The sequence below is a fragment of the Mastomys coucha genome, unplaced genomic scaffold, assembly GCF_008632895.1.
Source record: "Mastomys coucha isolate ucsf_1 unplaced genomic scaffold, UCSF_Mcou_1 pScaffold3, whole genome shotgun sequence".
Taxonomy (NCBI): Eukaryota; Metazoa; Chordata; class Mammalia; order Rodentia; family Muridae; genus Mastomys; species Mastomys coucha.
Genome location: NW_022196909.1, coordinates 6,953,286 through 6,980,785, shown reverse-complemented (window position 1 = coordinate 6,980,785; position 27,500 = coordinate 6,953,286). Strand labels below are relative to the sequence as shown.

Genomic DNA, 27,500 nt, shown 5'->3' with positions numbered 1-27,500 from the left:
AATATAAGTGATCTAAGATTCTCAGTATTAGACATCAACTTGACAGTTTCCAAAACCTTTCTAGAAATATGCAGGCAAAAAATCTTGGACACAAACAGACTAAAGCAGATTCAGACAAGCACAGAGCAACCAAGGACTTTGGATTTTACCCTGTGGACATATTACAATCATATGCCTCCCTGAAAACAAGCATGGCTGTACAATGGAAAATAGTGTAGCTATGCTGAAGCCTATGGCACCATTACTAAAGATAATCAACACTGTTGGGTCTTTCATGATATGCTTCCATCAAAAGTAAAAACTGCCTGCCTTAGACACCACTTCTGTGGTGAATAAACTCCAGGGCAGTTCCCTAAGCACCTGAAGCAATAGGGATTCCTCGGAGACATTCCCTTTACTGAATCACTGCCATCAGCAAAATGCTGTTATAATTTCATCAATCTTAAAGAAAGATAGAAAGAAGGGAAGAAAGAAAGGAAGGAAGGAAAACAAGGTTTCTTTGGGTCTCACACTTCTCCTTAGCCACTCCTCCTCTCTGTTCTCCTTAAACAAGTCATGTGACTTCCCTGGCTCTCACTTAAATCCATTATTACTTCCAATCATGCCACCAGGCTCAGTTTTGACCAAGTGGATCCAGCTTCTTCTCATTCAGGATGCAAGCAGTGGCTCACTACGTCTGAACACACAGTCTGACTTTCAGGACACTGCACGGTCACAGTTGTCCTCCTTTCCCAGTCTCAGTCTCCATTCCCCATAGGTAATCTTGGTTGTTATCTTGAGCTACAGCCGCTTCCTTGGCTTTCTTACCATTAGATACACTCTACCCTAACATTAAAAAACTGTCAGGCTTCATTCTTAAAATGCACTTAATGGTAATTTTAGTAGTATTTGTGAGGTAGATAAAAATGAAAATCTGGTAAAAAAAAATCAAATTAAGTGTCTTAATTTTCAATGAACCACTGTTGCCTTTCCTTAAAGTTTAACACGAGTAGAGTGGAGACACATAGACTTAATACAGCTAATGAGAAGCAAAGTAAATACTCTTTACTGGATATTTCATAAAAACATAAATAAATCTTGCCTGTGGTCCTATCCTGTGGACTTAAAATATTATAGCAGTAGTGCCTACTGAATAATACACTTATTTCAAATGTCTTTCTATAATAAACTTTCTTCTTACCACCACAGAATCCTAATGGTAGTAAAGTAAGTACTGTTTAAACTGATAGTTTCTAGACCTGACAATTTCTCACAGGCTGGCTTTGTTATTTTCAAACAGCCCCCTCCCACACTGTAGCCAAGCTGGCCCCGAACTTAAGGTGATACGCCTGACTGAGCCTCCTTAGCGCTGAGACTACAAGTTTACAGGTATGATGTGGCACACCCAGCCTAGAGCGGCTTTCAGTGGGTGAATTTACAGAGTGGGCATAGTGGCGCACACACGTGCACTCACTCAGGGGGCTGAGGTGAGAGGAGTCAAGGGGTGCTGTGCTAGTCTGGCCATACAGCAAGACTTGAAAAGCACAAAGGACTGGCGACATAGGGCAGTGGGTAAAGGGCTTGCTGTACAAACCCAAGGTATGACAGGTCCTCAGGACCCTCGGGAAAGCAGGGCATACGGTGTATGTCTGTAACCCCAAGAACTTCAGGAGGGGATATATTCTAGGCAAGACTAACTAATCAGCTAGCCTTGCAGAAATGGCTAGTTCCAGGTTCAATGAGAGACTCTATTGACCCCAGCCCCCGACCCCACGCACACATACGGTGGAGAATGATAGAGGAAGACAGCTAATGTCAGCATCTAGTCTCCACAGGAGCACACAAAGACAAGGACCACAAGTGCCACCACACCATATACTCATTCACCTATGTCTGTGTGTGTGTGTGTGTGTGTGTGTGTGTATGTATACATATACATATACATATATATATATATATATGTATATATATATACAACAAAATGAGAGTTCACAAATCCATCTCTACTATATGAAATATATACAAAATGTATGAAAGAGCATTAATACCATCTTCCTATGCTTACCCAAAATTTTCTTTTAAGATTTATTTTAAAAAGTATATGATATGTAGGAATACATGCATGAGTGCAGGTGCCCAAAGCCTAGAGGCATTGGATCCCACTGGACCTATGGATGTTGGGAGCTCAACTCATTACCTCAGGTCCCCTGCAAGACCTGTACTGGGTCACCTTTCCAGCTTGGACATTTCCTTTTTAATGCTAAGAATGAACCTAAAGTCTTTATGTAGAAATCTATTGAGAGACATACTCTGGTTCATTTCCTTCTATGACAATAAAATGGTGACTTTTATGATATTTGATTACTGTATACGAAGCACTAGATGGTTAACTATCATAATCAAAGTCTTATTTCTATAAACAAGGAGATTATCTTTCTAACAGAGAAATCAGTAGTGGCACATGATGCATGGCGCTTTTCATGCCTTCACAGTTCTCATACTGAAACATGGCTTGCATTATTCACCGACTAAAGCACATGGATGAGAACAAGGCTTCCAGAAGGGCAGCCCTTATCTGGCACACCATCACTCCAGTTCTAAAGACAGAACTAGTGCCATTCCTCCAATAAGCACGCCAGGCGCCTGTGCACATCTTGAACATTGTTACTTCCAGTACTCCATCTTAGGGCTTCCCCCTTCTTACCTAAAAATAGGATGCTTTTGCTGCTCGTTGTTAAACATCTGTCTTTCCCATGCTCCTTTCATTCTCTATTCTCCAAACAGCGGAGCTGACCTTGCCCCTCCCCACTCACTAGCCTTTTGGGTTTCTCTTCAAAGACAGAGCTGGAGTTTATTGAGAGAGGATCAAAGGTAGCACAGCATATCCTCTCAAGATCCTCTTCTCTCTCCCTAGACGCAAGTCAGAGGCAAACTCTAGTACATGTCAGGTCTTTAAACTCCCCCTTGCTCTTCATCAACCTACCTACTCCCAGATCTTGAACTACCATCTCTCCATTATTTGTAGAGATTCAAACAAACTGCTCAAAGAAAGGACAAACAGCCCCTAAGCCAACACCCATGACTTTGTACTCTCCCCAAACCAACACCCATGACTTTGCACTTTCCCCCCCAAACCAACACCCATGACTTTGCACTCTCCCCAAACCAACACCCATGACTTTGCACTCTCCCCAAACCAACACCCATGACTTTGCACTCTCCCCTAAGCCAACATCCATGCCTTTGCACTCTCCCCAAACCAACACCCATGACTTTGCACTCTCCCAAAACCAACACCCATGACTTTGCACTCTCTCCCCAAAGGAAACGTATTCATTCTTTGGAATTAACTATTTCTAGAAACTACACAATATCATGTAGGTTTAAGATTATCTTTAAACTAAAGCAAACTTAAATTAAAGCAAGTAGTGGATTCTCTATTAATCAATTCACTCAAGCTTTCTGTATATGAAGTATATGTGAGAGAGATGGAGCTGGCATATGTGAAGGTCAGAAAACAACTTTTGAGAGTGGGTTCTCTCCTCCCAGTGGACATTCCACAGACCGGACCCAGGCTCACAAGGCAATCACTTTTGCCTACTGAACCATACCACAGCAAACTCCTGATTGTGGAGGAACCACTGGCCCAACAGCTGCAATGTGTTCTTGTGACAATATTTCCTCTAACTGTGACAGGATTATGGCCATCACAAATCAGAGCAGCTCTGATGATGTACAGAACACCTTGGCCCCTAGCTGGGCAACAAAAGAAGAACAATACAGTGATGGTACGTGCATGCAAAGCTACAATAAAAAGGCTGTTACCAGCATCTTAGGTTGGAGGCATAGGGGAGCTCAGGAGGCCCTCACCTGAAACTCCAGTTACCACTTCTTTCTTTCCTAACGGTGTGCAAGGCCGTGGTTGTGCGAGCGTACAGGAAGTGGAAGGCTGACTGGGAGTTGGGCCAGTGGATTTCACAGCTTGTCACCCACTCTTCAGTAAGTAACCCCAACAATCACAGAAAAAGGGTTAAGGGAGCCCTTTCTTTGCCGTCAGTGCTCTGCCCAGGTCTCATTCAAACCTTTTCATGGCAAACTGACCTACCTGGTATGCCGCATATAACTTGAACTCTGGAACTAATTCCTAACAACCATTTCCAAGATTGCAATTGAGTAAGTAAATTAAAATAATTCTGTTTTCTTCTCTATATCTACAAAAAACCTGAGTAAGAAATAGATATAAGGCATTAGTATTTGGCTAGAATTATAAAAATTCTGTCATGCTCTATATTTAAATTTTAGCTCTTGCCTTGAAAAGGCATTGTACCTTTATCAAAAAGAATTTCAATCAAAATTGAGAATTATACCTTTACATAAAGTCATTGTGAGTATTACATTAACTACATAAAATATACAGCACATATCAAATCAAAAGTTTTCTAAAGCCAATGGCAGAAACCAAAAGAGAGGCCCACAAAGAGCACCAAACCCCAGAAACTCTGCACTGAAGCAGCTGATATTCCAATTACAAAGACAAGTCGGTTGGGACTGCAGCTCGGCGCTAGAGAACTTGTCTGTTGTGGAGGAGGCACTGGGTTGGATCCCTAGCATTAATTAGTTAATTAAATTAAATTAAATCTGAAAGCCATGGGGAAAAAAAAAATCCCTTAGAGGAAAAGTGCTTTACTTATATAGCTGGACAAGTGAGAATTCCGTGGACCCTCAGCAGCAGCGGCTAAAACGTTGTAAAATGCAAGTTTTGAAAGAACAAAGCCACCAACTTAAGACTTTGGATTCGGTCATTCCACACCGTGAACACACTGCCTTCTCAGACAAATAAAAACCAAGGGCACCTGTCACCAGTAAATATGCCTGTCCAGAAACGACAAAACACTTCTGCAGAGGGAAAGAAAATGCTAAAACACGCCAGATCTGTATAAGGATGTGAAGGACGTCGAGACTAAAGGAAGGTACAATAAAATCTTTATACAGATAGTTGCTCACTTAAAATAATACAAAGTACTGTGTGATATAATTACATCAGATGAATAGCAACAATATTACAAAGGATGGGACAGGGGGGTTGGGAACTTTGTTAGAGGTACCTAAACTACATGTTAAGTGGCTTTAGTATATTTATATAGAGACTGAGATTAACCATAAATGTATCCAAAAAAATCTGGGTAGCCATTAAAAGAAACTGTCAAAATATATAACTGATATGCTAAGAATGGAGAGAAAAATGGAGTCATATAAAATATTCAATTAATGTCAGAGAAGATGAAGATTTTTTTAAAAAGCAAAGTATGAAAGCAATGAATATAAGTTAAAAATATGGTAGCAATCAATCCAACTATCATTAATTACTTTAAATGTGAATGGTTCAAATATACCAATTAAAAGACAGAGACATCCAGGGAGTAAAAAGATCTAACTGCATACTATCTATGAGAAATCTATTTTAGAAAGACACAGATTTAAAATAAAAGGATGGAGAAAATCTTGGAAGAACAAACTTACCAACCTAAAGTTTTGTGTTTGACTTTCAGATAACTAGAAACCAGGGGAACTGGTCACCAGTGATTAATACTTCTGTCAACAAGTGACCAAACAAGTTCTTCAGAGGGAAGGAAAATACAAATGTTAACTATGTCAGTATGAACCTAGAGAAAGCTTGAAGTAGCCAGCTTAAGCAAAGGAAGCTTCTGCCTGAGGGGAATTATCTGGAATATAAAAATATACTATAATAATATAAAGGGACCTTTACCAAAATAATACAACAATCTCTTTTAATGTACACATTCTTCAGACTAGAACATCAAAATATGTATGGTAAAACTTGACAAAATGGAAAGAAGTGGCTGGAAATCCTGGCAGCGTTGGAGGCATCAGAATTCCTCATTAGTATTAACAGACCCAAGAGGCAGAAAAATAAGATACAGTTAAACTAAAGAACACCATCAATCAACTGAATCTAAATAACATGCATAAAGTACTTTAATCCCAAAACAGAATATATTCCTCTCTAGCTCACATGGTCCATTCACTGAGACAGACAACATTCCAGGTCATAAAATACACTGGTGAAAAATGAATAGGAACTATACAATGTATATTCTCATAGCATAGTGGAAAACACCAAAATATTTGGAGATTGAATATAATAGTTCAAAAGTCTCAAAAGAAATTTTTTGAATAATCAGAAATAAAGGAAAGTATGTTCTCAAATCTGTGAGATAGCTCAAAAATCAGTGATTATTATGGGGAGATAAAAGGAATCAGGCCTGGGTGGGGGTTTATACCTTTAATTCCAACACCTTAGAAGTGGAGAAAAGATGTCTGGGAGTCAAGGTTATCCTCAGCTACAAACGCAAGACTAAAGCTGCCCTGAGGTACATGAAACTCCATCTCAAAATCTGGAAGGAGGAGAAGTGGCGTAGAAAGATCTCGAATCAATAAACCTTCAACTCAAGTAACTATGGGTAATGGGCCTGGAGTAAGTAGAAAGAAACTAGTAAGAAGGACAGGAATCGATGCAATTAAAAACTGAGAGCAAGAGAGAAAAATCAGCAAGGTCACAGAGGTTCTTTAGAAACTACAAACCTGACAGATTTCTAAGTCTACCAGAAAGATTCTGCTTTCAGGAATCAGCTGTTAGTCTGTTCTCTTCTAGGATATAATCTACATCTCTTTCTGCTTAAATTTTCTATAACCTTTTATCATAAACTCTAGTACAAGTATGTTAAAAATTACCAAAAATGGACAAATAAGACAGGAAACACTTCTATAGAAAATAAAATGCTTAGTTTTTGTAGAGAAATTTGCAAACAAATTTAACAAGCAAAGAATAAGAGAGCCTTCTTAATATTTGATAGAGGAACCAAACAAGTTAATCCATATTCTGACACAAAGTGTTTTTCTTTTAAGCTGATTTAATTAATGCAGAAGCATTAGCTAATTAGAGTATTGGCCACTCAAGAAGAAAGAATAGCAAGAAGCTGGTCCACTATTTGACATATCCAAAAAGAAGTGCTGCTTTCATTATTCAAACTCGAGAGATATCAACATTTAAGTCCACTCTGCAGCGCTCTGAGGTTCTTAGCTTTAAGAGACGATGCTCCTGACAGTCTAAGTAGCAGGAAAAAGAGGGACTGGAAATTGCATATCCACGTTAACAATCCACCTCCAACTAACCACATCACCTGTGACGGAATGTTCTTGGCTAGCTGGCATCTATCTAAAATACAAGTCCAACCAATACATGCTAGAATAAAGACTTACCATGAAGACACAGAACAAAAAAGGCATCTTCAGTGAACTCAATCTCAGGACCATGGACAAAGACACTCTGGCCTATAGTCAGGAAACTGTAGCTGCGCCTTGTAAGGTCCTAGATGTGGCTACTAGATCACCTAGTCTACATGGCAAGGGAACAGTCATTAGGAGTCTCAGAGTTTGTAGTTTAGAGCCTGGACAACTGGAAAGAAAACAAATTTCTTCAACCTTTGGGCATCTGGACCTAGGGGAAAAGCAGAAGAGCAGAAAGCTATATTTTTTTGATTTAGCTAACTAACTTGACTTAATCTTCCATAAAATCCTAATGAAACTTGGGACCAATGGTACCGATTGGTGGCGCACGCCTTTAATCCCAGCACTTGGGAGGCAGAGGCAGGCGGATTTCTGAGTTCTGAGTTCAAGGCCAGCCTGGTCTACAGAGTGAGTTCCAGGACAGCCAGAGCTACTCAGAGAAACCCTGTCTCGAAAAACCAAAAAAAAAAAAAAAAAAAAAAAAGGTAAAATAAATGTAAGATACCCTATGAAGTGACTTGCATTTAAAGCAAGTGTATAATAGTACTTCATTTCCTTTTAGGAGAACATGTTATACATTATCTCTGAATATCATTAATCTCCAAATAAGTCCATTAAAACCTCCAACGTAAGTGACAAACAGCTGTCTCATGACTCATTTTCTCACAACACTTAGATCTTTTCATGCTCACAGCAGAACAACTTGCCAGCTATTCTGTAGCAATTGCATCCACCCAAAATCCACTTAGCTTAAGCTAAAAAACAGGCGGTGGAACATAAAAATGAAGCCGGGGGTGGAAGGACAGACATCCAAAATGCCTCTCTCCTTGAAGCATTTATAGTTCACTTTTCAACCTGCCTCCAACCCTACCACACCCCATAAAGCATACGGTACCATTATAATACCATTTAATTGTGCTGAGAAAGTATTTTAAAAACCATCAAAATTAGTAACGACATAAGAACTAAACACCTTGCTTCCAAAAGGAGGCACACGAAGAAAAGTTTAGAACCACATTCTTTTTAGAAGTAGAACTAGAAGAAAAAAAAAATCCCTGACAAATGTATAGGCAGATATATTAGAGAGGGAAAATGTCTCACAAGAAGGGGGAGTTCCACAGAGTTCTCTAAGAACCTCAGACTTCTGCAGGGCCCTCTACTTCAACCTTTTTGATATTGCAACTGACAAACCCGAAACCCTTGAGAAGTAAAATCACAAGAAGACCCTACATCCTTCAAATTTCCCTACCTTCCTACCCTATATGATATAAGGCAAAGCAATATAAAATCCAAGAAATAGCCAGGCGGTGGTGGCGCACGCCTTTAGTACCAGCACTTGGGAGGCAGAGGCAGGCAGATTTCTGAGTTCGAGGCCAGCCTGGTCTACAGAGTGAGTTCCAGGACAGCCAAGGCTACATAGAGAAACCCAGTCTCCAAAAAAAAAAATCCGAGAAATAGCCTCCTCTTCTTGCTCCATGGATGAAAGCAGGCAAGTTCCAATAATGCTGTCACTGTATACTTACGTTAATATATTTACAGTTGTTAGCAGAATTTTATGATTTTCTAGAATTTTAAAATTACTAGCATAATCCAGTAACATAATCTAGTAATTGCAGTATATTATGGGCTAAATAGGCTTTTAGTAGGCTGAGTCTAATTACAAAGTATATAATTTCTGAGAAAATAAGTTCCAAGTTTGTGGTGATTAGTCTTCATTGGAAACTCCAGTGGATGTAGAATCACCCAGGAGACAAATCTCTGGAGGTTTCCAGAGTTGGATAACTGAGGCCTATCCTGAATGACTCCATTCCATATGCTCGGATCCTGGCTGAATAAAATAGGAAAAAACTAAGTGCAGACCAGCATTTCTGTCTCTCATTCCTGACTGCAGATGTTACATGGTCAGTTGCCTCATGGTCTTGCAACTCTGTCCCATCCCTGGACATGGACCATTCTTTCATGGACCATATCCCTTCAAACACTAAGTGAAACAAACCACCCCTCCTGGAAGCTACTTTCATTAGTTTTTTTATTCTATCTCAGCAATGAGGACAAGAACTATTGCAAAATCCTACAGCATGGTATGATTTTCAAATGTAATAAAAAAGTTAAGACTACCAACTTATAAAAATTCAATATTCAAAGTTAAGGGTAGGAAGTATAGCTTAGTAGTAGAGTGTGTGGCACACATGAGGCCCTGGATTTTATTCCCAGCACTGAGAAGGAAAAAAAAAAAGGGAGATAAAAATTTTAAAACTATAATCTGCATATAATAAATAAACCACAATTCTTAATTTTACAAAGTTCTATCTTGAGGTCACTTATTTTTAAAACCTGTTACACAAACAAGCACAAGACTTCATTTATATACATCTTTTTTTTTTATTAAGATTTCACTGGAAAACTGAAGTCACAAACAAAGATAACTTCAGAAACAAAAGCATTCACATCCACTTTCAGGAAGTGCACTGCAAGAAGATCATTAATATCCTTCCATGTAGGCCACCAACATCTCCACCATGCGGTATCTAGTGCTAGCTCAATAATATGCAGTAAAAGGATTCTAAGCAGGGGTTCCAAAAGCAATCCAAACACATCTTTCTCTTTAGAGTTAACGCTGCTTTAGTAAATCAAATGCTTGCTACTCCTTCTTCACTCCTCTTGTTTGTGGCACACAGATGAACCCTTTGCTATTTATTCAGCACAATGCCACCATCTTTGGATTTGTGACAGTACGCTGCAGGATAGTTCCTGTCTTCACAGAGCTCAAGAAAAATGATGTTTCCTTTACCCAATTTAAGAAGAAGAAAAAGCTAAATTTTAGCTCTTTATATTTAAGAAAACATGATAAAATATAATCAAGATAATTCTAAAAAAAAAAAGCTAATCAATGAATTATAAACCTACTTGTAGAGAATTTTCATCTATATGACTTCCTCCTTCAAAGTATCCAAAAATCTAATGTAAAGCTGTACTAATAATAGTGTTTAAACAATAGATTTTGCTATGAAAGTAAAGGAGTTAATCTCTTAATAAGAAACCAAATACACTCTCTACTGAAGATCGAGCCTTTGGAAAAGATATCTCAAATTATTTTTAAAATTAAACAAAAAATTGAGTATTATACTACACCAATGCACTGTCTCTTAATATAATATATGGCCATTTAGAAACCCAGGAGATCAGAGACAGGTGGATTTCTGAGTTTGAGGCCAGCCTGGTCTACAGAGTGAGTTCCAGGACAGCCATGGCTACACCGAGAAACCCTGTCTTGAAAAAAACAAAACAAAACAAAACAAACAAACAAACAAAAAAGAAAGCCAAGAGATAAAGCTGCCCTACAGTGTATCTTATACATGATCACAATTATGAAATCTATTAACTGAAATTGTTAAATTAAGAGATCTTCAACATTTCCTAGACGTTTCACAAATTTAACTCAATATTCTACTTCTTACCAATTATTTTCATCAATATTAACTATATAAGTATTATATATAGGCATTAAGTCTATGATTTAAAGAAATAAATTCAAGCTAAAGCCACTGGCCAAAGCGAACTGAAATGTAAACCAGCCATCCCCAGGTGCTGCGGAGAAGCACACTGAAGCGTCTTCATGATTCAGCAATTAAAATACTCAAAAGCCAGTTTAAAAGTACTGCGAAGATACCTTCTCTGATTTAATGCATACTATCTTGTGGCATAAGAGTACTGTTTCCATTACATGTTAGGGAGCCAAGGCAAGATGTCCAATTTGTAAACGGCAGTCTTTCCTAGCCAAGTAAATGATTCTACACCATCAACTTAAATGTATGCCGTTTACAAATTAAATAATCACTGCACCTTCAAACTCTTGCATTGTCTGTATGCAAGTCTGTCCCTATCAACAGGGTTAACAAAACATAGAGAGGGGAAAGCCGATAAAAAGGAAAAGATGTTTCTAGTGGCTAATAGGTTGTTCTTAAATTATATCATTTAAATAGTAAGTAGCTATGTTTGTTTCTTAAGTTTTCAAGATATATTCCGTCCTTAAGGTATTCAAAACTGGATCTACTCATCCATGTAGATAGGAGCTAGAAGAAAAAAAAAGCTGTAACTAGCAATATACTGTAAAAATAGCTAAGTGAAAATTAAAATCCAAGTTATGGGAGATTCTCCTCCCATATTAGATTCTTCCTTTCATGGAAAGATATGATTAGTAAATCAAACGCTCAAATATTCTACAAACACAAAGTACAAACTTTTCTTATTAAAAACGGAAAATTTTGTATTACGTACTCTATTCAAATATTCAAAATAAAAATACTTTCCCTAACACAAACTTAGATCAAGGATAAACTGTTCCTGTAAGTTTCAAATGGGATTGCATCTGTAACTGTGTTAAGCCGCTCCCAACAATTAGAAAAATGAAAGTTTACCAATTAAATTTACAAATGTCAATGGATGTTTGTACAACTGAACAACTAATAAACTAAACACATCGATTACTGAACAAAAAGACTTAGTTAATGTGAACATCAAGAAAAAAATGTAAATAGAATCTCGGGGACATTTTGTATAGTAAAGGATAAGGTCAGAATGAGCCGAATTAAAGTACCTATCCTAACTAGGTATTAATTAGTCAGTCACAGGGCAGGTCGTGAAGGCTGGGATCCGATGAGCTTTCTCCTCACTATTATTCTAGTTCATCATCCGCAAATGCAAGTGAAGGTGTTAAGAGTACGGAAGCTAGGGGGCATGCTGTAGCTAGGGGAAAAGAAAAATGGGAAAGGTGCAATGGATGCTGCATAGTTGAATAATTATCTGGGTGGCACAATGGGCGAGTCCGGCCGACATCAGAACCCAGCAAGCGTCTCCCTAACTCTGCCCGAGGAACCTCCCCATTTCCAGGCATCAAAAGAGCCGGCACCCTCTCTGCCTTCTCTTCCAAACCGGAATATAAAGGGATGCCCCGCACTCGCTTTACCGTGGTCGTGCACGGGGAGGCAACGGCGCAAAGACCCGCGGCAATATAGAGCTCGCTTTTCAGAGCCGCTGGCACGCCGAGGGCTCCGCGACTGGCTGCAGCCTTCGCCGGCGCCGAGGCACGAAGGCGGAGCGGCGGGATCGGAGTCCCGAACCCCGCGACGCAGGTGAGAGAGCCGTAGCTGCTGCACCCCGAGTCGCCTCGGGCCGGTCCCCGCGCCCGAGATCCCGCGCCTCGTCCTCCGCGCGCAGCCCGGGCTGCTGGGCGGCGGACGCAGGGGAGCCCGAGATGGGGGCGGGGGCGGCGCGCCCATCCATCGCTGCCGCCGCTGCAGACCCGGGCTCATCCACACGCCCCTCTCGGCTCCGGCCAGTAGACCACAGTTCCCTCGCCGAGACCCCGGGAAGAGGAAGAAAAAAAAAAAAAAAAGGACAAAATCCTGAGAGACTCGTGCTCACCGCGAAACCGTGGGGGGCTCGCGCCGTACCCCTTCTACATGCTTCGGCGGCCGCCGCCGGTCCAGCTCCGCGCGGGGACGTCACCGGGAGCCCCTCGGGGGCGTCGGGCTGCGGGATGGAAGCCGCGCCGGGGACCGGCTGGGACGCCGGAACGCCAGGAATACCACCGGGGGCTTCCGCCGCTCGCCCGAGCCGCGGTGCGCGCGACGCGCGAGCGAACAACACCGCGAGCTGCCGCGGCCCTGCGCCGCCCCCTCCCCGCGAGACGCTCCACAACCGGGCGCGGGGACCCGCGCCTGCAGCAGGGGGAGCCGCGGGGCGCTCTCCGCCCGGCCTCGCGACCTTCCCTCGGAGCTGAGCCAGACGGGTCCCGGGTCTCTGAACTTAGGATTCGCACTCTCCCCTCGAGCCCTGCGGGGCATCCGGCGGCACGGCGAGAGAGCGAGCATCCGCCCACTTACCGGTCCGTGGGCTAGAGGACGGCGCGTCCCCCTGTCCTGAGGCTCTGTGGTATTGCCCAATCCGCACTTTGGGGGAGGGGGCCGGAGAGAACGGAGCCGGGCTAGGGAATGAGGGAAGATGACATCCAATTGAATGAAGCATCCTCTTGGGGGCGGGGTCGAAGGCAGACCCCCTCTGCTCGGCTCCGCCTCCTCGCTCCAAACTACATTTCCCGTGGTGCCGCGAGCTCCTCGCCGCACTGAACGCCGGGAGTGAAGGACCTCGAGGCTTCAAACACATCTCAGGACTGGGTCTTTAATCAACGAGGTCCTGAAAGTTACAAATAGTTGTAATCCCTTGTGCTTTCTTAGATACGTGATCGTGAATCTCAAGTTTTGACACAGTTATTGTAATAATAATTAAGGTTTTTTTCGAGAAGTTATAATGATTTGTTTTCAAAGGAGGTAAATATCGTGTTCCGTGACAATCTGTCAGGACCTGGGAGACGCTGCTTCTTCCGCCCTGGCCTGGCCGTAGCAGAGAGTATCTGTTGCAGTCATGTCCGCTGCGATTGCAGCTCTAGCTGCTTCGTATGGCTCGGGTTCGGGGTCCGAATCGGACTCGGACAGTGAAGGCAGTCGGTGTCCGCTACCAGCCGCGGACTCTCTCATGCACTTGACCAAATCGCCTTCAGCCAAGCCCTCTCTGACCGTGGCGGTGGACTCGGCTCCGGAGGTGGCAGTTAAGGTAAGTGGTTCGGATACTAATGAATTCAGGAATTGCTTTCAGCTCGTCTCCGGTTAGAGGCTGGTCTACCTCGGCGCTGAGAAGTAAGTACCTAGCGTTTACATCTCGTCTCACATCCTCCTTGACGATTGGAAGTACGCAGCAGCTCTCCACTACCCCCTGCTCTTCGTGTCTCCGTCGGATAAAAGTAGTCCAAGAGAGGACGAAAGTTTGAGTTTGTAGACTAAGATGTAGCCTTGTTAGAGCAGATGTAAGTTCAGAATATAGATAATATTGGATTAAGACTTTCAAACTAGAATTTGTGCCCTTACTAGAAATGAGCCATGGCCAGGCACTTTGTTTTTTGAGGAACTCGGCACGAATACTGGCTTCACCACTTGCAAATTACACAACGTTCTTTTGTACACTTGTGCAATGAAGATAGCTGTATAAAAGCATATTATTAGGAGGTTATTGTAAAGATTGAGTAAAATTGTATGGTAAAGGTTATAGCACAGAGCCTAATAATATCTGGTGAAAGCGATACGTGTTAGCTGTTGTGATTCTAGGTGTTAATACGATGAGTGGGAAAAGGATATAAACTTTAGGAAGTAGTGTGCATGAACCCAACCAAGGAAGTTGATAAAGGGGAAAACCCAGCTATATAGTTCTCTATGTAGCATGTGTCGTTTTCCAGTAACAACGGGATTAGAGACACAAGGATCAGCAAACCAGAACATCTTTGCTATCATAGTTCATGCTGGAATCATTCTAGTTGAGTGAAGCAAACAATTAAATGTGGACAAATAAAGTAGTTATAGATTGGATTGAAAACGGTGGGGTGGGAGCCAATAACCACTACAAAGAATAAGGTAGAAATATGATTTTTTCTTTCTTTCTTTTTTTTTTTTTGTAGATTGCTCAGACAAGTCCTCTCTTAAAAAAATAAAATATAATAAAGTCAGCTCAAAGAAAGAGAGGCCACTTTAGCTAATGCAAGAGTTTCCAAACTTAGGAGAAGACTTGGTGGGTCCTGAGCCCTTGGTGGGATTGAGCCATCAGTCTGTCCGAGAGTGTGAAGAGAGAGACTGCAGAGATACCTAAGCTCTCCCTGGGTCTTGTTTGTGTCTTAAGTCATTTACGAAATTTAATTTTTTTCTAAGGACATCTGGCATGAAAGAACATTGGGAAGTCTATCTTTAGAACAAAGCAGAGCTCTGCCAGCCTCAGCAGCCTTCCCAGTGTGTTCCTTAGTTAGTTAGACATCTCCACTTTCCACTTTCCACCCTCCCCTGCTGTGCATTGTTCCCAGCTTTGTCACAGGTTTCCCCACCTCCATCCCAGCTCAGTGCCATCTAGCCTTGGCTTCTCGATTAATTTCTTGGTGGAAATGGTGCCCCAGGCCTTTTGCAGTCATGAGACAGTTCTGCCATCTGAATTAAATCAAGTAACTGTTATAATTCTCTTCTCTCTTCATGTTTTTCCTATGACGGACGACCACTGAGCTATCCTCAGCCTTCAAGTCCCCTGCTCTTCTGCCAGCCCTGGCAGCATTAAGTTTCCTAGGTCTAGGCCATTATTTCAACTTTCCCTCCACAGAGCCTCACATAGTTTTAGCTGCAGTATTTACTTTCGGTGGCTCACAGGTGGCCACTGTGAAGAGGTTAACTTAGGCATGAACCAAGATTCCAGTATTATTCACATCTCCCTCTAGCACATGGCCTCCCACATGGCCCTCTAGGATACATCACTTAAGAGCTCTGAGCCCATTCTTACTCATCCTTCAAGTATGTTTAGCTACCAATTTTCAAAAATGCAAAGCAATTTTAGCTGTACCAATTACGTACTGATTACTGGTAAGCTGTCCTAGTGAACCCCTGTCTTAAACTCTGTGCCAGCTTTCTTAATTTTTTTTTTTTTTTTAAATCTCATCCAGGATGACTCTCGGGCCCCTTTTGTATGGTGCACTAAAAGCTTAAGTGTCTTTTTCTCTACTGCACATTTGCATTCCCCATTTTGATTGATCCACATCGTGCTCATTGTCCCAAGCCACAAACAGAAGGCTCACCATTTTCCTTTTCCTCAGCCCCTGAAGCTAGTTCAGCTGGTACCTCCCCTTCATCAATTTTTTTTGGCTGGTTGATTGGTTTTGATTTTTTTCTTCCTCTTTACTTTCCTTAGCACAGCCTCCATAGCATCCTTCTTTCCTCTGGGAGTTATTCTTGACTTCTTCAACCTTTGTCTTTGAGTGACAGCTACTTTTTCCCACTGTGACTGAGTGGTGTTATCAAACGTCTCTTTCTTCTTCTGGTGCCACTGTTTAGTTCGGCTTCTCATTTCTTTTAAAACAAGGATAACGTTTTGTGTACTTCTTCCTTCTAGCCGCATACCCACGTCTTGCCTTCACAGTACATCGAGACTGTTCACTCCTATCACATCCCCGTCCAAAAGCATCCTGTTGTCTATTAGATAAGCACTACGTGCTTTATACGGCTTGTGAGGCCTGCCGCCCTCCCTTGCCAAAGGATCTATAGAGCCTCACAAGTATAGCAATTTCCATCTCAAGACTCCCTTGCCTCCCTCATAGACCCTAACCTGTGGTCCCCCAGCCTCAGGGTCCTTGTTTCTTCTATCTCTACATCTTTTTGTCATAGCCCAGGGGCATCACCTAACCCCATTTCTAAGTTCATTTCCGGGGCCTTGAGAGTGTTCTATCTCCAATGCCTTGTACACAAAAGAAAAACTAAAAGAAAAGATCTTGACCAAGTACTGGCTTTGAGAATCAGATCTGAAGTTGAGCAGGCACTGGCTGGGAGGACACTGTTCTTCCAGCTTGTTTACGTCAGTCTCTAAGGAATGGTTCAGGAAGTAAAGAAAATGAGTTGGAGTCAATCTCTAAGATCCCAGAGGTTCATTCAGAGCTGGGCCATATCCCCGGCTGTGAGGGTTCTGTAGGAGACAAGCAATGGGCACCAGAGAAGAAAAGATCCTATGTAGCAAAGGTCATTGCAAGTGGTTAGAAAATTATCAAGGAGAGAATGATGGAGCATACAAATACATGTGCCTATTCAACTGAGTCTCTCGTGGCTCAGAGTGTTTGGCCAAAAAATAAATGTATGCCCTGTTGTGCTACCCTTTTTCTTTTTTGGGAGGGGAAGGGGCTAGAGCACCCATGTGGAGGTCAGGGACATCTTATTCCTTGGGTCCCTAACTCGCTAGTATAGCAGAGTCTGTGCTCCAGGGTCCATGCGAAACTTGTCTCAGAAGTAAAATAAAGCATGATTGAGGACGACACTTGACATCAACCAGAAAGAGGGAGAGAGAGAGGGAGGGAGGGAAAGAAAGAGAAAGAGAGGGATAAATTGATTGATTGATTGATTAAAGGTTTAAAAAAACAACTGATCATGTACGTGGAGATTAGCAAATGCCAGTAAAGGACCCAATTCCAAGTATTATCTATACCGTTGACCTCATATATCCTGTCAACTCTTTTTGTTGATGTTCATTTTTTTTAATCACTGTAAGACTGTAAATACCATTATTATTTACAAAATTACTAGTACAAAATACCATCTGTGGGCTAAATGTTGCCCATATTCTGGAGTTTGCCAACCCTTGTGCAAGACCACAAAATGACACTCAGTAACTCAGGTCCCTCGTTAACACAACAGTCCCTGACCTCAGTGCATCTACATTAAAAACTAGGCACAAAAGGATAAGTTTACACATAAGCATAAACTTGCCTTTTAGCCAGAGTCAAACACGACAAGATTGTTGCAGACAAGGGTTGTCTGCAGACAGGACCTGGGTATCCCAGGATATCCCAGGATGACCTCAGACTCACTAGGAAGCCAAGGATGACCTTGGACTTCTGATCTCAAGGGTTGAGATTTTAAACATGCCACCATTCCATCCACACCAAGACTTTGTGTGTGCTAAGGAAACAATCTGTTACCTGAGCCACATCCTCTGCCCATAATAATAATAATAATAATATATACATATATATACATTAAATGAAAAAATAAAGAAGATACTATAAAACCAGTGAGGTGCAGCCATCTGTGTGTTTTTAAAGTATACTTTGTATGCATAAGACTGTTCATGTCCTGCTATAGATTAGTAGAAGAAAGGCAGAAAGCGTGTCGGGCACCCATGCTTCTAGATGGTCTTTTAGTCAGTGTTCTTTTTGTCTGCTGTCATGTACAGATGATGCGCCCAGTTTCTTGAAGTGGTTACCCTAGAAACTGCATGTCTGAGTTATTCAGTAGCTTCGGCTTCTAAGCAGTACAAGCCCTGCTTCAGTTCCACTCCCATCCCCACCTTTGTGGGATAGTTTTGTTTGGTATGTGTGTACACGTACACACAAGGCACATGAATGACAGGCTTTCTTGCCTCTTATCTGCAGCGATGTCTGCTTTCTGTCACAACGCTTTCAGTAGGCTGTCCTTTAGTAGCGTGGCTGCTGGCTGGTGGCTGGTGGCTGGTGATCACACTCCTAGTGTGCCTTCACAGCATTAGTGTTCATTGCTCGCTCTTGGAGGTATTTTACTAGGGTTAGTTTTTAGCTGAGAATTCCTCTTGGCTCACTTAAGATGTTTTATCTTATTCAGTTGTTACTGATAATGGACTGTGTTTTTCTAGTGAATCTAGTTTTCCTTGAAAGTGAAATTTTTTCTTTTTTTTCTTTTTTGACAGCTTATAGGTAGATACCCGCCCCCTTTTATTTAATGTGAGGTTTTGTTGTTTTTCCTATGAAATACATTTATGGATTTCTTTTCATTTTCCACTTAGAATTCTGTTGAGCTTCTTTAGCAGCAGATAGATTTCTTTGAAGTGTGGATCATTCATTATAAAAAGCTTTTTTTTTTTATTTTTTATTTATTTATTTTTTGAGACAGGGTTTCTCTGTGTAGCCCTGGCTGTCCTGGAACTCACTCTGTAGACCAGGCTGGCCTCGAACTCAGAAATCCGCCTGCCTCTGCCTCCCAAGTGCTGGGATTAAAGGTGTGTGCCACCACCGCCCGGCTAGGTGTTGACTGTTAAGAGGAATGTAGCATTAGATCCTTTTACATGGAGTCTTCTAGGAGTTGACTATTAAGAGGTAATAGTATTTAAGTTTGGTTTTGTTCCGTGTATGCAATGTTTTTTCCTTTACAGTAATGGGTTTGACATTGTGTTCAGGCTCCAATGTTAGCTTTGATACATATGACCAAAAGTAACTTTGGGAGGAAAGGGTTTATTTCGCTCACAGTTCCATATAACAATTAATTACAAAAAAGTCAGTCAAGGCAGGAACTGATGCAGAGGCCGTGGAAGGGTGCTATTCACTGGCTTGTTCCCCTGGCTTGCTCAGCCTGCTTTCTCACAGCACCCAGGACCACCAGCCCAGGATGGCACCACCCATAATGGGCTGTGCCTTCCCCCCATTGATCCCTAATTAAAATGCCTTACAGCCTGATCTTCTGGAGGCATTAACTCAACTGAGGCTCCCTTCTCTCTGATGACACTAGCTTGTGTCAAGTTGACATAAATCAGCACAGGTATTAAATGATTTTATCCTTAGTTCTAGCTTTTCAGCTCCCTCCCGAGGGTCTTGCTGTAAAGAGTGTCCCCACTAACACCCACCATCAGAAAGTGAAACTCCAGTTTCCCCTCCACCCAGCTCACTTTCTGGTCTGATATGGGCTTAGCCAGATGCATCATTATGAGCGCCCCCACACCCTTCTCCCACTTCTTTCCCCCTTTCTTCCCTCCCGCCCTCCCCCTCCCGCCCTGCTCTGGCTGCAACATTGTTACTCCATTGATTGCCTGGGTTGATTTAGCTGGTCTGACTTACTTGGCAGCTGTCCCTCTCAAAGCTGTGCACTGGGAGGGACCTTCCCAGAATAGGCTAAAGGAGGACCGGTCTTGGATCAAGGATAGAGGAATAGCATCGAGAACTTCCAAACAAGTTCTCAAGGTCCACCTGAACTTCCTGCCCCGTGTGAGCTCATCCACAGCAGAGAAAGGAATGAGGTTTTGCGTGGCAGTGGTGGCCAATGATTAGTCTCTCAGGTCAACAGTTCCAACATCCCATGACAGCAAAGCTGTTTAGTAGTGACGCTCAGTCACAAATTGTTGTGCACAGTGGATTGGTCCTGTAATTTGATTGGCTTTGGATTATGATTACATCTGCCTACTTCTCAAAGCTGCGCCCCTAACCTTCCTAGAAACTCTAAAAGAACTTCATAAGAATTCAGTCGGTTTCATCTGTCTGGGAAGATTTCTGACGATTGCAGCTAAGAACCCTGACTAACACACCCAGTTAAGATGCAAGCATTTTTTTTTTTTTTTTTGAAGTGGGAGCTGAGTTCCTACTTTGGTCTCATTATTATTGTTGTTATTGTTTTACTTCACTTTTTATTTATTTATTTATTTATTTTTGGTTTTTCGAGACAGGGTTTCTCTCTATAGCCCTGGCTGTCCTGGAACTCACTCTGTAGACCAGGCTGGCCTCTAACTCAGAAATCCACCTGCCTCTGCCTCCCAAGTGCTGGGATTAAAGGTGTGCGCCACCACCGCCCGGCTTACTTTACTTTTTTAATGTTTGTGTTTGTTGTGTATATTTGTGAGTGGCAGGTTAGTGGACATTTAGAAGTTACAGGACAACTGTGGGAATTGGTTCTCTCTTACCTCATAGGTTCTTCAGGTCAAACTCAGGTCGTCAGGCTGTCTTTCATCCTGAGTCATGAGGCTGCTTCCTCATATGGTTGCTTTAAACTCTTCCCCAGTGTCTTTAGTTAGGGTTCTACTGCTGTGAGGAGACACCATGACCAAGGCAACTCTTATAAAGGCAAACATTGGGGCGGGCTTACAGTTTAGAGGTTTAGTCCATTATTATCATCATGGTGGGAAGCATGGCACTGTCCAGGCAGGCATAGTGCTGGAGAAGGAGCTGAGAGTTCTCCATCCTGATCCATAGGCAGCAGAAGGGGACCATGTGTCACACTCAGCATAGAAGACCTCCAAGCCCACCCCCTACAGCGACATACTTCCTCCAACAAGGTCACACCTTCTCCAACAAGGTCACACCTAATGTGCCCCTCTCTGGGGCTATGATGGCCAATTACATCCAAACTACCACACCCTGTTATCATTAGTCCTATTGGCATTAGTTCATTAGCATGAGTGACATCATCTTGTTTAGACCTTAACTCGCAGAAATGATAGGAAGATCATGTGAAATAGGCTGGTAAAATTGCTCAGTAAAGTGCTTGCCTTAACAGTCATAAGGACCTGAGTTAGGGGCCCAGATAAATAAAAAGAAGCCAGGAATAGTGGTGAATACTTATAATCAAGTACAGGCCTGGCTGGAGAAGGAGAGACAGGAGGACCCCTGAGGCTCACTGGTTGGCTACCCCAGCCCACTAGCAAGTTCTCAGCCAGTGTGAGATTCTTTCTCAAAATGACAGAAACAAGAGCAAGTGCTGAGAAATGAAACAAAAGTAGCGCTCTGCCTCCCATCCCAAAGCTTACATAAACAGTGTATCTACTGCCCCAGCACCAATGCCTTAGTATTGCTAAATTCCTTTTTGTGTGGCTATCAGCCATGCCGTGGTGGCGTACGCCTTTAATCCCAGTACTTGGGAGGCAGAGGTGGGCGGATATCTGAGTTCAAGGCCAGCCTGGTTTACAGAGTGAGCTCCAGGACAGCCAAGGCTACACAGAGAAACCCTGTCTTGGAAAAACAAACAAACAAGCAAAACCAACAAGCTATCTATCTGTTTATTGTAAGTTATTGTCTGTCTTTCCTACTAAAGGCAGGCAACCTTGTCTATTTGTATAGACCTAGAACAGTGCCTGACACAGACCAGGCATGCAGTCAGCATTCACTGAATGTGTGTTGCTGTACTGTCTTACCACCTTAGCTACCTACACAAGTAACACACACGATCACTTTGATTGCCAGCATCCCACCCGTTACCCAGACGTTGTTATCTCCAAGAGCCCTCTTTTCAGAAGATGCCAATACTTCCAGCTAAGTCCTGGGTTCTGTCCCCTCTTACTGCTTCTGGTATAAGCATATTATGGTTATCCCCTTGTTCTTTGTCCTTAACCTGAACTAATCATCCTGCTACCCAGCATCCCTGGTATTGGGATTCCAGGAATGCTCCCACCACTGCCCACCTCCTTTCTCCTGTTGTCCTGTGGTTCTCCTTGCCACTTCTCTCCCTCTAGTACTGGGACTGTTTTTGGCTTAGGTTTTTCTTAAGGGGGAATAAAAACATTGTATTCTGGAACTCCTTCCATCTGACAGCTTCTCCCCTGGGGTTTTATTGCTGTGTGTTCTGTCAGTAGGAAGGTGTCTTTTTTTTTTTTTTTTTAAACTCCTGCTGTGCTCTTTTGCACATCCTCATCCACAGCAGTGCTCTTGGCATCTGGCTTCCATGGTCCATCTCAGTGCTAGGAGCACTCTGGCAGGGGATGTGCCAAATCCAGCCTTATTCTGCATAACTTCTCTGTGGATTCACATTCCCCATCATCTTTCTAATTTAACAAATACTTATTGACATGTTCCTCTTGCTCTGCATTCTGCAAGGCAGTAAGGGTATAAAATGTAAAAGCCATGTGCAATAAATAATGCACCACAAATTCTGTAGAAATAAAACATTCCATAAGACTTCAGGCAGAAAAAGTCATTTTCCTTCCTGTAGCAAGAGGAGAGAATGGGTCAAGGGAAATGAGAAGGTGACTTATCACATTACAAAGACAATGCCTGTGATGTGGGGCAGTAACAGTGCGGGATGCCTGTGATGTGGGGCGGTAACAGTGCGGGATGCCCGTGATGTGGGGCAGTAACAGTGCGGGATGCCCGTGATGTGGGGCGGTAACAGTGCGGGATGCCTGTGATGTGGGGCGGTAACAGTGCGGGATGCCTGTGATGTGGGGCGGTAACAGTGCGGGATGCCCGTGATGTGGGGCGGTAACAGTGCGGGATGCCCGTGATGTGGGGTGGTAACAGTGCGGGATGCCTGTGATGTGGGGCGGTAACAGTGCGGGATGCCTGTGATGTGGGGTGGTAACAGTGCAAGAGGCAGAGAAAGCATCAAAGTACTTACAGTTTGTTTTTATAAAAAGCATCCATTAGTGTAATATGGCAGAGGTGAGTTGTGTGATCCTTAGGTCCTCCCCACCCACTCAAATCCACACTGTCTCATTAAGAACACATGTCTAAAATGATGATGATGATGATGATAGCAATAACAATAGTAAGATGAGATAAAATAATAAAAATAATATAAAAGCAAGCTAGAGTAAAACAGAACAAGTGGGAAAAAGAAAAAAGCACAGGAAACATACAGACCCAGAGACACACCTTCACACACACAGAAATCCCATAAAAATAAGATCAGAAACCATATATATAAACAAGGCATTATGAGACAAGGAACCTTCAAAAATACCATCGAGTTCATTCTGTGTTAGCCATCTACTGTGGGGCTTGGTGCCTACCTTTAAAAGGGTGGCATATGTACATCAGTTCTATACAGACCTTAAAAGGCCTTTCAGGTTCTTAGCCATCCAAGCAGGGTCAGGAATGGATTTCATCTCATACAGTGGGCTGTAATACCAAGCAGATAGTGTGTCTGGTTTGTAACACAGCGTTTGTGCCACTGTTGCACAATTGAATCAGGCAGGCCACCATTGTGAATGGAAGGGTTAGTGGCCAGATTGGCATGTTCCTTTCTCTACTGGTAGCATGCACTGCACCTATCAGGACCATGCACATTAGTCATTAGGGGTGAAAGCTCTAGTTGACACCAGCTCAACTTCTCCCTGTGCAGTGAGTTATGCACATATTGTCTTTAGCAGTAGGGCCTTAGCCTCTGTTTGTGGGGAACAACCAATACCTTGATTGTTTCCATGAGGCCCCTTTCACCAACAACTTGATTAGATGTAATTCATTCCTGCCACTGGAGTTTTCATTTGGTGGCTAGAGATGTCTAGATTTTTTTTTACCTGTGAATTTCATGGTTTTACTTCTTTGACAACTGAGTATTATTCTATTGTGTAAATGATCCATATTTCTTTTTATCCATTCATCTGTTGTCAGTCATCTAGCCTGTTTCCAATTCTGGTTATTCTAAGTAGAGCGCAGCAATTACTGTGGTTGAGCAAGGGTCTTTGTAAGAGGTTGTAGAATCCTTGGAGTCTATGTCTAGGAGTGGTACAGCTAGATCTTGAGGTAGATGGATCCCCAGCCTCCCGAGGAACAGCCACACCAATGTCTATGGTATTTGCACTCCCACCAGCAATGAGTCAGTATTCGCATCCTTGCCAGCAAGAGCTATTTGTTGTATTGATCTTGGCTGTTCTGGCTGGTATAAGATGAAATCTGAGTAGTTTTGACTTGCATTTCCATGATGACTAAGGATATAGATAGAACATTTCTTTAAAGAATGGCTTACCCATTTGTGTTTCCTCTTTTGAGGATTCTCTGTTTAGATCTGTACCCCAGTTTTGTTTTTTTTTTAAAGATTTATTTATTTATTATATGTAAGTACACTGTAGCTGTCTTCAGACGCACCAGACAAGGGCGTCAGATCTCATTATGGGTGGTTGTGAGCCACCATGTGGTTGCTGGGATTTGAACTCATGACCTTCCCAAGAACAGTCCGTGGTCTTCCCTCTGAGCCATCTCACCAGCCCTGTACCCCAGTTTTTAATTGGGTAATTTGTTTTTTTCTTGATGGCCCCTTGAAGTCCCATTTATTAATTGTTGTTCTTAGTGCCTGTGCCGACAGTGTTCTTAGTACCTGTGCCGACAGTGTTCTGTTCCCCACGTTCTCTTCTATCAGATTCAGTGTATCTGGCCTTACATCGAAGTCTTTGATTCATATGAAGTTGAGTTTTGTACAGGATGATACATATGGATTTATTTCTATTCATGTACAAGTGTTCATCCATTTAACCAGTTATGGAAGATGCTGCCTCTCCCCCCAACCCAAGTGTGTATTTCTGGCTTTCTTATAAAAAGCAGGTGTCTGGACAGATATCTTGGTATTCAATTCAATTACATTGATCAGCATGCTTCTGTGTTTCTGTGAGTGCTGTTTTTAATACTATAGCTCTGTAGTATGATTTGAAATCAAGGTTGGTGACACCTCCAACAGTTCTTGTGTTATTCAGAATTGTTTTTAGCTATCCTGGGTATTTTGTGTTCCCACATGAAGCTGAAAATTGTCCTTTCAATTCTGTGAAGAATTGTGTTGGAATTTTGATGAGGAGTGCCTTGAATCTGTCGATGGCCAGTTTTTTACTATATTAGTGCTACCACCCCATGAGTATGAGAGGTCTTTCCGTTCTCTGAATCGTCTTAAATGTCCTAAAGTTTTATTATCTGTCTTTCACTGGCTAGGTTGGAGTTACCCCAAGATTTTTATTGAGGCTGTTGTGAAAGACGTTGTCTCCCTGGCTTTTCCCCAGCCTGTCGCTTGTACACAGAGAGACTGGCTGATGGTTGTGTGTTAATTTTGCATCCTGTTACTTTGCTGTAAGCATTTATCAGCTATAGAAGTTTCCTGGGTTTTTTAGAGTCACTTAAGGATACAATTACATTGTCTGAAACTAAAGGCACATTGACGTCTGCCCTTCCTGTTTGTGTCCGCTCGATCTGCTTCAGTTGTCCGACTGCTCAAGCTAAGACCTCAGCACTGTATTGGGCAGGTAGAGAGTGCACAGTCTTAGTCCTGACGTTGGTGGGATTGCTTTGGGTTTCTCTCCATTTAGGTCGATGTTGTCTATGAACTTGCTGTAACTTGTTTTTATTACGTTGAGGTCCCTAGTCTCCCTAATCTCTCCAGGACTTTTATCATGAGGGGGTGTTGGATTTTGTCATAGGCCGTTTCCACACTGAATGAGATGATGATATGGCTTTTGTCTTTCAGTCTGTCTATGTGGGGGATCACATCTATTGATTTACATGTGGATTTACATGTGTTGAACCATCCTGCATCACTGGGATGAAGCCTACTTAATCATGGTAGATGAACGTCTTAATATGTTCTTATATTTGGTTTGCAAGTACTTTACTGAGAATTTTTACATCTGTGTTCATAAGGGAAATTAGTCTGTTAATCCCTTTCCTTGTTAGGTCTTTATGTGGTTTAGGTATCAGAGTAATTGTAGCCTCCTTAGAAGAATGTTTAATGTTTTGGTTACTATATGTCATGAGGAGTTTCTTTTCTGGTCAATTCTGTTTGGTGTTCTGTATGCTTTGACTGCCTTAATAAGTGCTTCCTCCTTCAAGCTAAGGAAATTTTCTTCTGTGGTTTTGTTGAAAAGATTGCCCGTGCCTTTATCCTGGATTTCTTTTCCTGCCTCTCTTCCTGTTGTTCATAATTTAGTCTCTCAGAGTTCCAGATTTTATACCTGGATTTTTTTTTTTAACTTAACTTTTTCTTTGAGTGAGGTGTCCATTTCTTTTCTCTTGTCTTCAGGATCGGAGGTTCTCTCATCTCCTGTCAGTGAGGCTTACCTCTAAGGTTTTAGGTTGGCTTCCTAAATTTTCCATTTCCAGTTTTACCTAATTCAGATTTTTTTTTTTTTTTGGTTTTTTTTTTTGTTTTTTTGTTTTGTTTTTTTTTTGGTTTTTTCGAGACAGGGTTTCTCTGTGTAGCCCCGACTGTCCTGGAACTCACTCTGTAGACCAGGCTGGCCTCAAACTCAGAAATCTGCCTGCCTCTGCCTCCCAAGTGCTGGGATTAAAGGCGTGCACCACCACCGCCCGGCAGATTTTCTTTTTTTTAAATATTATTTATTTATTATTATTTATACAAGTACACTGTAGCTGTCTTCAGACACACCAGAAGAGGGCATCAGATCCTCATTACAGATGGTTGTGAGCCACCATGTGGTTGCTGGGATTTGAACTCAGGACCTCTGGAGGAGCAGTCAGTGCTCTTAACCTCTGAGCCATCTCCCCAGCCCTCGGATTTTCTTTAGTGATTATATTTCTGCTTTCGTGTCTTCAGCTGTTCTTCCTTTCATTCACTGTTTATTTGTATTTTCATGTCTTTCGTCAGTGGACTTAACCCCCTCTGAGGGCCTCACATATATTCGTAATAGCTGTTTTGCTGTCTCATTTTGTGCTCCAGCTACATGGCACCTCTTAGGCCTGTGTGGTGTGGCTGCTGGGTCCGACACAGACATGTTTCCCTGGCTGGTTTTGGTTGTGTTTTAATTCTGATGAGTACACATCCGGGTTTAGAATGATTGTGAGCCTAGCTAGGTGTTGGTGTTGGCATATAATGACCAACACATTAAATGTACAGACCCAGGAAAGACTAGTAAGAGCTGCCAGAAAGACACCCATGTGACTTCCGAGTCAGACCTATTGGAATTCACCTGACATGTCACTGGAGGCTGGGTGGCTGTTCTATTCCTTCTTTTCTGGATTTTAAGAAACTGGTGGCTATGGAATACCTGGTAGGGGTGTTTCTGAGTCCCTGTCTAGTGGCCACTGTGGCCCGGGGTACAAGGCTAGCAAGAAGGAAGGAGGAGGGGTGGGCAGTGCAGGCTGAGAGGGAGCACTGGAGGAGGGGAGCTGAGGGGGAGCACTGCAGGAGGAGGGGAGCTGA

General features: G+C 42.5%; 2 protein-coding genes across 4 annotated transcripts in view; one reads left to right on the top strand and one right to left on the bottom strand.

Moving 5' to 3' along the window:
* Wasf1 (WASP family member 1) overlaps positions 1 to 13,276 on the bottom strand; it is a 53,869-nt gene extending 40,593 nt beyond the window's left edge. For 2 of the 3 annotated variants that reach the window (XM_031348486.1, XM_031348488.1), the window contains exon 1: positions 12,712 to 12,828. The gene's annotated coding sequence lies outside the window, so the exon portion shown is untranslated. Of the gene's footprint in view, positions 1 to 12,711; positions 12,829 to 13,172 lie in introns of those variants that run through there. The other variant, XM_031348487.1, reaches the window with a different exon arrangement.
* Positions 13,277 to 13,425: 149 nt separating this feature from the next.
* Positions 13,426 to 27,500, top strand: part of Cdc40 (cell division cycle 40) — a 52,870-nt gene continuing 38,795 nt past the window's right edge. The window contains exon 1 of the mRNA XM_031348485.1: positions 13,426 to 13,899. Coding sequence (XP_031204345.1) covers positions 13,711 to 13,899 — 189 coding nt within the window. The 5' untranslated portion in view covers positions 13,426 to 13,710. The remainder of the gene's footprint in view (positions 13,900 to 27,500) is intronic.